Genomic DNA, 12066 nt, shown 5'->3' with positions numbered 1-12066 from the left:
ATGTGGAGAAGTGATCTGACCTTGTCAAAAGGGAATCTGGAGTCCCCTCTCATCCCCTGCCTCACAACCACCCCCATGGCCTCTCCCCACCCTCACGCCCACCCAAGGGCTGGACAGGTGGGTTGATAACCTCAATATGCACCAAATTGGGTCTGGTTTCACAGCAATTTGGAGTAAATTAGGGCTAGAGCTGGGTTCAAGGGTGTTGTGCCTGAGTGTCTGGAAACCCTCCAGGGATGGAGCAAACCGGGTACATTTAACTACAAAGTGACAGACTCAGAAGTTTTGCAGCTTCAATAAAACTCTCAACAGCTACAGAGCTTTGGTTTTTTTCTGTGTTAATTTAATCATACAAATATTCATTTATACATTAAGGAAAAAGCTTCCTTTATTTTCACCCCCAATGTGCTATCATAGGACTTCTCCCAGACTCAGAGAGGCAACACACCATCCCGTGCTACACATGCACTGCCCCGGCGAGCACAGACAGGCTGGGAACCACCCACGCACTCACACACGGAAAAAATTAAACACAACAGAAACCCAGACGTGGGACAGCGTGCATTTCCCACCCACACCACTGCTCTCCGACTGCACAGCTCTGCCCCAGCTCCCAGACCTTGGCGGGGTTTGAATCCAACGCTCCTGAGACGTGGGCAGAAGATTCCCACTCTCTCTTCACCCTTTCCCATGGCACTGCCACTTTGCGGCCAATCCTGCTCTAGTTTGCCAAGGCTGGGAGGTGACACTGCTTGAGCTGTGTTAGTGACAGGGCCCAAGTGGCTCTTGCTTGCCACAGGGACCCAGTTAGAGGCCATCAGAGATGTTCTACATTACCCTTTTCCTTATGGGAGGTGATACGAACTGCAGCGTCATGAGGTCACCTGGGCAGAGCTTTGCCAAATTAATCTCAAATCTCCCCATTAAAAGCTGGACACCTGAAGCACAAACAATCTGAGGGGGGGCTGCACCACAAAGCTCCAAGGGATCAGGAGATGAAACCACCTTTGGCCTCAGTGAAAAAGTTTTTACTCGAGGAAAACCACAAGAGATAGAGCAACCCCTGTTTTAAACATCCTTCCAGTGCCACAGCAGGGGCCACAACCCCAGCCCCAAAGAGCCAGTGCTCCGTGGATCCCTCAGCTGCATCAGCAGAGCAGGATGTGAGCAGCAAGAGCTGCAGATCTCAGAACCCTGCCTTTCCTCACACCCTGGAACATGCAACCCTTGTCACCGGGACACCACGGACTGCAAACGCGTGTGCCTTCAGAGTGGGAAAGCACATGGCTACTTGGGGTGCATGCAGGTTTTGATTTTTCAAGACAAGGGAAATTCAGCCTTAGGAGGAGCACAGGGACACAAGTATGGCAGCCAGGGGACACGGGAGGAGCACACGTGCCTGGGAACAGAAAGCCAGCGTGGGGGTATCCGAGTGCAAGGGTCTCCCAGGTGCCACTGCTGATACCAGGCAAAGGTCACAGCACCAGCTCTAACTCAGACTCAGACCTTGACTTCCCCTCCCTTCCACTACGCAGCTGACACAAGGAGCTAATAAAGATAAGCAATCACCTCGTCACTTGGACCGAGAGCAGTCCCCAGGGGCTCTGCCCTCGGAAGGGGAGCAGCGGTGCTGCAGGGGTGATGTTCATATCCTCAGAGGGGCTCGTGAGCCACCTGTGAGGAAAGACAGGAGTGAAGAAAGATTCCACCTGCCCAAGCCACAACACAGGGCTGCAGATCAACCCCCAGATCAATGCTCAGAGCAGGTAACTAATCCAAGGCAAAATGTTGTTACAGGACAAGAAAGAAACCTTCCAAGAAGCAGCACCTTCAGCAGGTTCACTCCAATCCCAACACTCCCCCAGATCCAGGGCAGAGCCAGGTGCCCACCAGATTGCAAGTGTCAGGCAGTTTAAATCCTGCAGTGCCACTTCTATGCAGGTAGTTTCTGATACCATACTTGTTTCTCCCAGCTAACAGATTTCTGAAGGGAGATTTCGGCTAATGGTGATCTGTAACAACTGAATCTCTGAAATACAAAAATCCCAATCCTTCCTCTGTTGGACACAAGGAACTCCCACTGTCCCCACGAGGTCCATCCATATGCACTCACGTACCAGTCCTTGGTTGCTGCAACAAAGGATTCCCCCATTCAAAACCAGCCACAAAAACGGAAGCAGCCAAGAGCAGTGAGGGCAAAGCCATGCAGTGTGCAGCTCTGGCACAGGGAAAAGTCTTCACTGGGAAGACGTGGAAGAAGGTAATGGGAGCTTTGCATATTCCTGTATCTTTGGCAGATGGCTGTTCCAGCCTGGTTCGTTTGGGTAGGACGGTGCTGCCGGGCTCACTCCCCTCTGTTTGCGGGGACAGCGCTTCAGAATAAATTCACCACAGTGCCTGAGACCGAGCTGCCTCCCCTCACACTGCATTTCCCAGTCCAGAACAGGAGGAAAACATGCTGGAGGAACAGCAGAGCAGCCCAAATCTTTTGCAATCCCTCCCCTAACACAAGCCCTGAGAGCCCACGTGGAGCCCCGAGCCCAGACAACAAAAGCAGAAGAAGAGGAGGTGACAGCGAGACCCAGCTGATGGTGCCAACTCCTGCTCTGTGCTCCAGAACACATGGATCAGCCTCTAAGCTACACCTCAGCACAGGAGAAACAAATGCAAACTTGTGCTCTGAAAGAGAGGAGACTCCAAATGAAAAGGACAGGATGTCTGTGAAGCTTTGCAACTACCAGCAGGTGAATTATAGCTACAGATTCCCCTTGGCACACAGCTCCAGGCACAGCTACTGCACACGAGAGTGAACAAAAAGGGATTTTAAACTGCTAACCACACAGGACAGCTCAGGAACTTGAATAAATCAGTTTCTTATTAACATGGGTGTGTATTTGTGTACTTCATGTACAAGGGGGAAGGGAGATGAGCCCTCCATGTTATCCCAGAGTCTCCCTCTCCAACTCTGATACCGAGACCTGGCCATAGCGTGGTTCCCAACGACACGCAGGACAACTAACAGCAACACCCAAACCAAAAGGAAAAGAAGAAATAAAAGATTAAAAAGTCGGTAACTAAAAGCAGCAGATGCTGTTAAAAACGCAGTGCTGGGTGCAGACCCAACCTGGCATTAAAAAAGCCTGACAGAAGCAGTCCCTGCACAAACCCCAGCGGGTGCTGAGCCAGTCCCGTTCGGCAGCAAACCAGGACATTCTGGGAAAACGCACGCTGTCCCTTAGGAAAAAGAAAATATGAACAAGAAACAAACAGAAATTAAACATTTGCTCAAACTACAACCGCTCTGTAGGCAAAATATTCTTTTTTAAAGATGGCTTTTAAATTTTCATTTTTAAACTTCTTTTTAAGCTACCTAATTACGTGTGAAGATGATTTCTAAAAACCCATAGTGTTGGTGTCTCTTCTTCCTCAGCATTTACACCACTCTGAAATCCAGCAGTCACACATGCATACTCAGGTTTTGGATTTTCCTCTGGAAACAGCTAGTCTTAAGTTACTGGGCTTTTGTTTTTTCTTCTTTTCCAGAACACGGAGGCAGAGAAGGGGGGTCCACGCTGTGTCTGTCTGCCACATGAATCCCCCTCCCTTCCCCAAAAAGTCAGCTTTTTCTTAAATTCTCCTCTTGTCGATACCCGTTTTGTGTTTTTGTGTTTTAAGACTGTCCGAAGTGATAAGGACCGTGGAAACCCTGAAAGAAAGTTGGAGACATAATCAATTTTCAACAGGCAAGAAACAAAACGCTCAATGCTCAGCTCCAAAGAGTGCCCAGCCCAGCCCAGGGCTTCCCACCAACCCCACTGTCGCTCCAAGGACACTCCTAAACCACATGTTCCAGGGCTGGTTTCCCCAGAGAGGGCAGATGCCACCACTTACCTCGGTCAGGTGTTTTTCAGGCTAAGGCTGCAAAATAATTTGTGTTTTCTACACCAGAACTCCCTATAGATGCTACAACACCTGCAGGCCCAGCCCCTGCAGCCTCCCCAGTCTGTCCTAGAGACATGGGCTGTAACTGGGTAAGAGGCTACGTCAGAAAAAAACCCAAGAAAAAAAAATCCATGTTCCCACAAGTGCCACTCATGCCTTCTTGAGGTGACAATACACATTTGCCTCCAGTGAAATCAACCAGAGCATTTACCAAAACCCCCAAAATACTTCCTACAGAATCCATTTCCCTCCTTTATATCCTGAAGTGAGTCACCTAAATGTCAGGTCTAGTCACAGGTCTCAAATTAACAGGAACTCCTTTTGTAACTTCTATTGTCTGGATCAGCTATCTGGGGTTTCATCAGGAAGCAGAAGAAAGACCAACAGGTAGCAAGAGATGTCCCAGTTCACAGGGAGATGAAGTTTGTCAGTGATGAAGGTACAACCCCCACACAAAACCCAGACACACACTGAGGTCAGGAGGGAGATGAGGGAGAAAAACCTGTTACATCTCATGGCAGAGTTGGAAGACCATTATGCAAATGCTACTAAGCACAGTCCAGCTCTTCCCAGCACACTCTGGGTAAGGCAGCGAGAGCCCAAACAGGCCAAACCGTTCCTGCTCAGGCTGAACTGGAAGCTCTGACCTCAGTTTTCACCACTCTGCCTTTAACAGGGCAAATTTCCTAGGAAATACCCTTTCCTGCCTGTTCTACAGCTTCAGAACCCCCTCACTGCCAGAGCCAGGGCCATGAGTAGGAACATGGATTGTATAAAGAATCAACAGCACTGGCAAACTCCAGGCTGGAGAGCTCTGCTGCACATCCGACTAGGAAGGAAGTGCCATGAACAGTCTGTGATCTTGCTACAGCTGGAGAGAAAAAGTTCATTCTTGGGATGAACAGATGGTAAATACAAGCAAATGGTAAAATGAAGCAGCTCTCTGCAGCTCTCAGAATCCAACCAAGAGGAGATCAGTAGACAATTAACCAGGACACCTCCTGAACTGTGTGGGAAGTATGAAAGACTGGAAACGTGGAAATTGGTGTTTGCAGACAGAAATACACGCAAGTGATGGAAAAACAAACACGCTTCTACTGCTGGAATATGCTGCAGTGCCAGTTTGTAAAGATTTTCAAAAGAGAACAGCCAGCAGATTCCAGCATGGCAGATCACCTCAGGAAGGAGATGCTCCCATCAAAATCCAGATACTGAGATATCCAACATTCCCAAAAATACACTCACTGAAACAGGGGGAAGGGTAGAAGCAGAAGAGAAACATTAAGATGGTGTGAGCAGGTGCACAAAAAAAGGACACAGAAGAAAAGCAATGTATAAACAGGATCCCAAGCAGTCTCACCTCACAGGGATTAAGCTATTGTACTTAGCACGCTGCAGAAGGAAAACAGGATTTGCTGCCGATTACCTGTACAGACAAATTTGCCAGAATTTGCTTCATCTTCGAGCTACCTGCACACAAGGCTTTGTTTGAGGCACGGCCTGGCGAGCTCAGGAGGGGTTTAACCATCCCCTGCTCCTCTCCTGGGGGCACCCTGGGAGTCCCTTACCCTGTGTCACCTCACAGGGGATGCCAAGGGCAAAACCACCTTGCTTGCTTTAATTTGGGGGTTCCACAAGCATCCCCCCGCGGTAAAAGGAATTGCCAGTCACCCTCGGTCTGACATCAGAGCAGCTTGTTAGTGCTTTTGGATGCAAAGACCCTCTGAAGTCACTGTGAGCTGGTTTGCAGGAAAACCCTCTGGATCTCCACATCCTGGTTTCTGGAGCACCTAATTTAAAGCTACACAGTTATACTAAGTGTGTCAGTTAAACCCAGAATTTAGCTCAGCACAAGAGATTCCTCAGCATGTACAGCTCTGCACCACCTGCCACCCTGCACTGAACACCCAACACCCTGGAATGAGCTCCCCTGGCAATGCCAGAGCAGTCCCACAATCCATGACCATGGTCAGCTCCCCATGACACAAGGAATTTCACCATGGATAAGCCCCAAATCTTTGCTTTTGGGATTGCCACTCTTCACTGCATTTCACCTACCCGAGATTCATTACTGGACATGGGAACTTGGCAAAATTGAACCCCACTTGTCTCTTTAAGCCGAGTGAGAGCTGCTTTAGTGCAGACCCTGTGCAGGTGACGCCCCCGCCCGTGTCCCATGACATTCAGTCACCACGCACAATTGTAAGGGTTTGATACTAGAAAACTTCAGTTACTGCTGCAATGCAAATACCAAACCCCTGTATGACATTTTCAAGCCTAATTATCCCCTCTATGCAACATTTTACATCACAAACATGCAAAAATAATTCTGCAGACAATTGCAGTTTTTCCGAGTTGTTTCAATGGAAGGATTATTCCCACTATTTTTGGTGCATTCCCGTCTATCCTCCAAGTGGGATCGCTGTCTTTATGAAAAGCTCAGCTGCAGCTTTGCAAATTCACTTTCAGTTCTTCCAGAATGTTCCCCAGAAGTAACTGCTCACTTGCTGGTGGGAGCACTGGCTCTTCACACAGACCAGTGTGTGAGAACACAGAACTGTGATTTTCCAAGCAAAGATTCTGCATGACAGCTACTGGTATAAATTATCATTTGACTCGTGCCTCTAGAAGGGAAGTGAGACGTTTTGGGAAGTTAAAACCTTTTGTGAACACTGATCTCTGTAAACGGAGGCACCTGTGCTGGGAACAAAGTGAGGATTAAGCAAATCTTTCATAAACCATCACACACAGGCTTTCAGACAGCTCTTTATTTCACCTCTGTGACTGAGTCACCACCAATGCAGGTACACTTCCAGGGACAGGAGGTGGATGCACAGCTGCACAGCGATACAGGAGTCTTCCAGTGGACACTGACAGTGGCCCCAGCCCATGCTGCCCGTCCCCATCCCCTCAGGCCACTCCTACCCCGCGCTGCTCCAAACCTCGCTTACGTAAACTGAGCACAGAGAACAAAACATCCAGCACTTGTATTTTATTCCATGCATGCTGTGCAAACATGGCGTGGCTGGGAGACCACCAGGAAGTTCAGGACCTTCTGGGAGCAGGCACTGGCAGGGCTGGTTCAGGTGCCCATGGGTAAGGAGGTGACAGGGGTCAGGCACCCGATTGAGTTCCCATGCACAACTCCCTGATGTGCTGCTGGGCCAGGATAAACAACAGGCAACTCTGCTGGGCTGCAATGGAGCAAAGTTGGGCTAAAATCAGATTATCTGGCACTTCCCACAGTCCAGAAGGACATGGATTTCATGGATGAGCTGACACGCAGCAGCCAAATCACATTCTCTCACCAGAGAGGCAAACCAGCTCATGCCAGCCCAGCTCAGGCTGCAGTGCTGTGGGAGCAGCCACGGGAGCTCTGAGTCCAACATCCTCCCACTGTGTCTAAATGGATGTAACCACATGGTGACCAGACCAGCGTGAAGCCCAGACACCAGGACAGAAGGAGCTTCTCTCCTCCATGGATGCAAACATTTTTGGGGCATCATCCTCATGCACAGTTTGATGCCTAGTTTCCAGTAAAAGTATTTCTGTCTAAAGTTTACAGAGGTACTCCAAAAAATCTGACAATTGGAGGCCCTGGTTTGGGAGAAGCATGGCTCTAGAAGCAGCAATAACATTTAAGCTCAGAGAGGGGAAGCCAGTTAAAGGCTCCAAGGACACAGGGTTGGTTTCCCCTTATGTACAGAAAGCTGCCAAGTAGCTCAGCTCCACGCAGAACAGAGGGAGATGGGGAGCATAAACACAGCAGGTAAAAAGGAGCTCAGATTTTAAAGCTATGAACTCCAAATATGTTTCTATTTCACTGGGCTTTGAAGAGCAGCACGAGCAAGGACCAGGACAGCCAGGCACCATTTGCTGTGGTGGGGACAATGCCCAGTGTCCTGTCTGGGCAAATCTTTGCAGAATCACAACTTCCACGTGCAATTTTCTGCATGACATAGAGAGCAGTGATTCCTCAATTCATCTGGGCAGCAGGTTTAGATACAGATCCTATGGATTTTATATAGAGATGACAGGTATGATCTAAGTGTCAGGATATGGCTATTCACTTCTCATCTTCCCAGACATGGAAACCTGTACGTTTCTTTCCTCAGTTAAGCAATTAAACTCTAATTCTCAGGCACTGTCAAACTGGGTCTTGGGCTTTTAATGGAAAAGAGAGAGCAGCAGTGACCATGCAGGGTTGCTATGAGACAGGAGTAAATAGGAGGAAGCTGTATGAACCTCAGATCTCCAGAGAATCCAGAGAAAGGGACTGCCAGAGAATAAAATATCCGTGCATGGGGATTTCTGGGCATCCTATCCTGCACTCAGGCACATCTTTACATCTAAGAACATGCAAAAACTCCACTGGGAACAGATTTAACAACAACATGCTTTAAGCAAAGCTCTGACAGGCCCTGGCCTGCAGCCTCCCTGCAGTGAGTGTGGAAGGTGGGCAGGGGGCCCCAGGGAGGTGGGTGCCATAGCAGGAATAAAGGGCACATAGCTTGTTCCAGCCATGCCACAGGTTTCCTCTTACCCACTTACAGGGAATTCTGTGTCTGGTTTTGTTTGTTTTTCCCTAGGAAGGCTTGTTCCACTGAGCAGGACACCCAAACCACACACACTCTGCTGCTGTATAAAAGCATTTTGAACATTTCCAGGTGTGAAATGCTGCTGTACTTGTCTAACCCAGCAGCAGATGGCACGTCGGCGTTGCCACAATCCTGACTCCAACGGGGAGTTCTGGAGGACAAGTCACACCTGCTCAGTGCACCAAAGGGAGAACTAATTCCGACAAGGTCTGGCAGCTTCGAGTATGTTTTACACCTGCAGATGCCAGAAACTGCTCATTTTATCTCAAAGATTTCATGGTCTCATGCACTGCATGACTGCGTGTCCCCAGTGCCTCTCAGCAGAGGAAGCCTCCACAGTCCTCTGAGAAATATTTAAGGGCTTATTTTACTTCTAAATACAGGACACAGGCTCTTTTTCTCAACACTTTAACTAAACCTGAACCATCTCCTTCGCTCACCAAATGGTCTGTCAAACACGACTGGGGATTCCCTCCCTCTCCCAGGTACATGAAAGGAGACAAAAATATCAGAGGTCCTGCCCAAGATAAATAAAACCCAGAATCCTGGAGTCTGTGCCACTGCCTAACCAACCCACACTGCTCTTCTGTCTGCTCTAGAACCTGAAAAAAAGCCTTTCACATCAATATTCAATCACAGGGCAGCAACTCCCAACACAGTAGCTTTCCTTCTCCTCTGCAGCAGCAGAGTACAGGTCAGATCCCCTGGGGATGTGGAGAAGATGGGCCAGGTAGAGCTTTTCCCAACAAGTACTGGAGCTCCATCTGTTCCTTCCTGAGGTAATTTGATACTCCTGACATCACCTCTAATAAACCCTTTTCTGTTCCAGCAGCATCCCCAGCTGGGGACACCACGCACACAAAGGGAAAAACCAAACAAAACTGGATCTTCTTTTCCCAGAGACCTGGCCATGGATGGGGGGAATGTTCACCTGGCCATTTCAAACCAGACCAGGTGTCTGGGATGTCCAACTCCCTCAAACTTGTTTACTACAGAACCAGTACTGTACCAATGTGAATACTGGATCTGTGGCAGAAAACTTCCTGCCTTGGGCAGGATGGGCAAGGCTGGAACACGACTCAGATCTTCAGACCTACCAGAAGAACCTCTGAAGGATAAAATAATGTCTTAGTATGTCACAAACAAAAAGAACGGCAGTAGAGAGAAAAACACCCAAAAATCAAGTAGCTTTTCCATATCCCCCAACCCTAGCCAAAAAGGACCATAAAGTTGTCCCTTCTGAAGCCAGAAAACAAAATGTCTGCTTTAATCTCAGATAATCCACCTCAAATCCACCCACGAATATTCTGTAAATACAAAAAGAAACAAACAATCCCAAAACAAAACAACCAGGAAAAAGGGGAGGAAAGGTCACTTGCCTATGTTTGGGGTTAGATTGTAACTGCCCCCGTTTCTTCAGAGCACGGAGCTCTGGGTTTCCAGCTAAACCAGCTCACTTCAACCTAGTGACACCTCTCAGGTGGTGCTTCACGCTCCTGTTGGCTTCTCTCCCACAGCACAGCTGCTCCTTGCCACGGGCTCTGGTTCCTCACACCCACGTTCTTTGAAGTCAGTCCCAGCCCGGCCCCTGGGGGAGCACCACGACCCCACCAAGCAGCCACTAAAGCAGCGACTTTCAGCACTGCCAGTTCAGGTGGTGTTTCACTGACAGGTAATCATTTCCCAAGCCATCCACTCCACTGTTATGAGCAGAGCGTGGCAGCAGGAGCCAGCCCAGTGACGGTGTTTGGGACCACTAAGGGGGGGGCAGTCGGGGTCACCCAGTGCGTGCCGGCCGTAAAAAATGCACGGCCTTGGGGTAAAGGTCACTAAAGCAAGATCTGCTGGCACAGGACAGGCAGGTCATCCAGGGAGGAACTAAAGTGCTGTAGGTGAACTAACATTAGGGCTTTATTAAGTCATTCAGCAACCAAGTGTTATTGTCCTACACAGCCTGCTCAAAGTACAGTAAAGCATTTTTAAAGGATTTTAAAAATCAAACTAGTTTGACATACGACAGTACACACCTACACATACTGCTGCATTAACAGGTGGATTCTGAATTGTAAATAATCCTGCAATTCATTTTTCACACACAAGCAAATAAAAACAGTCAAAATATCACTCAGACTCATATAGCATCCACCAAGCAAGCTTTTGAGAGAGATTTTTAAAGTAAAGATAATTTGAAAGTCACCTACAATTATGAACAAGACAAGGACACAGACAGGAACAGTCCTTTGATTGACTGTTCCTGCTGGCAGCTTCTGGGATCAAATGGTGAGCTCTGTAGTCTTCCCACACCAGCTAAAAAGAAGTTATCTGGCTAATCTGAAGTTTGAGGGTGTGGTTATTTGTTCTCTGTTCAAAATTATGTCAAACTCAGGACATATCTAGAGAGATATTTTGACTTATTTGCACACGCAACCGGAGCAGGCTCCGGCCGCTTGTGGTTACAGCACCCAAACAAGGTTATATAAATTTGAAGAAGGACTTGAAGCAAAAACAAAAAGGTGGATCTGGTAGAGTCTATCAGAGGCAAAAAATATTTTAATATAACATGAGGAGTTGGCAGAGTCAGACAGTCAAATTCAGAACCTTCCTTAGCAGGTCTGGCAGAAGCAGAAGGAAAGGGCTTTGCAGTTTGGAAGGAAGAGCAATTACACACCTGCCAGGCTCCTCCCCTACCCGTTCTCCTGCTCGCCCAGGGCACCTACCTTACTGTACGTCACTACCGACAAGTTGTTCGAGTGACTGCTGGGGGAGAGATTTACAGAGTTTTGTGACAGTCCATTCTGATCTTGTTCGATTTGGTCAGGAGCAGGCCCCCATGTGTTTTTGCTGATTGTGCCTAGCTCGGAACCCCCAGGGTCTTTTAGGTTGTTTTCATCTGGTTGCCTGTTCTTCTGTGGAGAGGCGAACGGGTTAAAGTTTCCTTCTACCTTGCGATGCGGCTGCGTGTTGAACTCTGTTTCAAAGGATGACAGCTGCTGTGTGACACCCAGAAGTCCTCCAACTTCCACACTGAGGATCACCCAGATGACATCTGTGGAAAGACAAGCATTTGGATTGTCAATGGGAGTTTATGAAGAAGGGGAAGAAGGAGCAAATGAATTCCATCCTTTACACTAGCAAGAAAAGGACTTATTGCTTAAAGCACATTTTTACAAAGCCTCAGCAGTACTGGTTTCAATGCCCCCAGTTTAACAGGGTTAGGATCAACAGTTTGAATTTTAGGAGCCAACTGAGGACAGTAGAATTTTACCTTAGGGGCACACCACTAATCCCTCTGTGCCCACACCTCTCCACTAATCCCTGTAAACACACCCCCCCCACTGACCCCACCGCACACACACCACTGATCCTTGTACACACCACTGACTCCTCCAGCACACACACACGCCACTGACCCCACTGTGCACCTCCTCCCACAGCACTGACCCCACGGCACACACACACCACTGACCACCCCGAACACACACACCCCCCACTGACCCCACTGCACACACATACCCCACTTGCCCCA

The 12066-nt window shown here is 48.5% G+C and overlaps 1 protein-coding gene across 1 annotated transcript in view; it reads right to left on the bottom strand.

The window, feature by feature from the left end:
* Positions 1 to 321: 321 nt before the first annotated feature.
* ILRUN (inflammation and lipid regulator with UBA-like and NBR1-like domains) overlaps positions 322 to 12066 on the bottom strand; it is a 16579-nt gene continuing 4834 nt past the window's right edge. The window contains exons 3-4 of the mRNA XM_042013299.1: positions 11258 to 11586; positions 322 to 3706 (exon numbers count right to left, since the gene is read on the bottom strand). Of these exons, the coding sequence (XP_041869233.1) occupies positions 3671 to 3706; positions 11258 to 11586 (365 nt within the window). The 3' untranslated portion in view covers positions 322 to 3670. The remainder of the gene's footprint in view (positions 3707 to 11257; positions 11587 to 12066) is intronic.

Source organism: Corvus kubaryi, unplaced genomic scaffold (assembly GCF_017639235.1).
Source record: "Corvus kubaryi isolate FWS band 111438036 unplaced genomic scaffold, C.kubaryi_AGA036_p1.0 split1-37355, whole genome shotgun sequence".
In the NCBI taxonomy this organism is placed as follows: Eukaryota; Metazoa; Chordata; class Aves; order Passeriformes; family Corvidae; genus Corvus; species Corvus kubaryi.
Note: the sequence above shows the minus strand (reverse complement) of the source record. Positions and strands in the feature narration are given on the sequence as shown.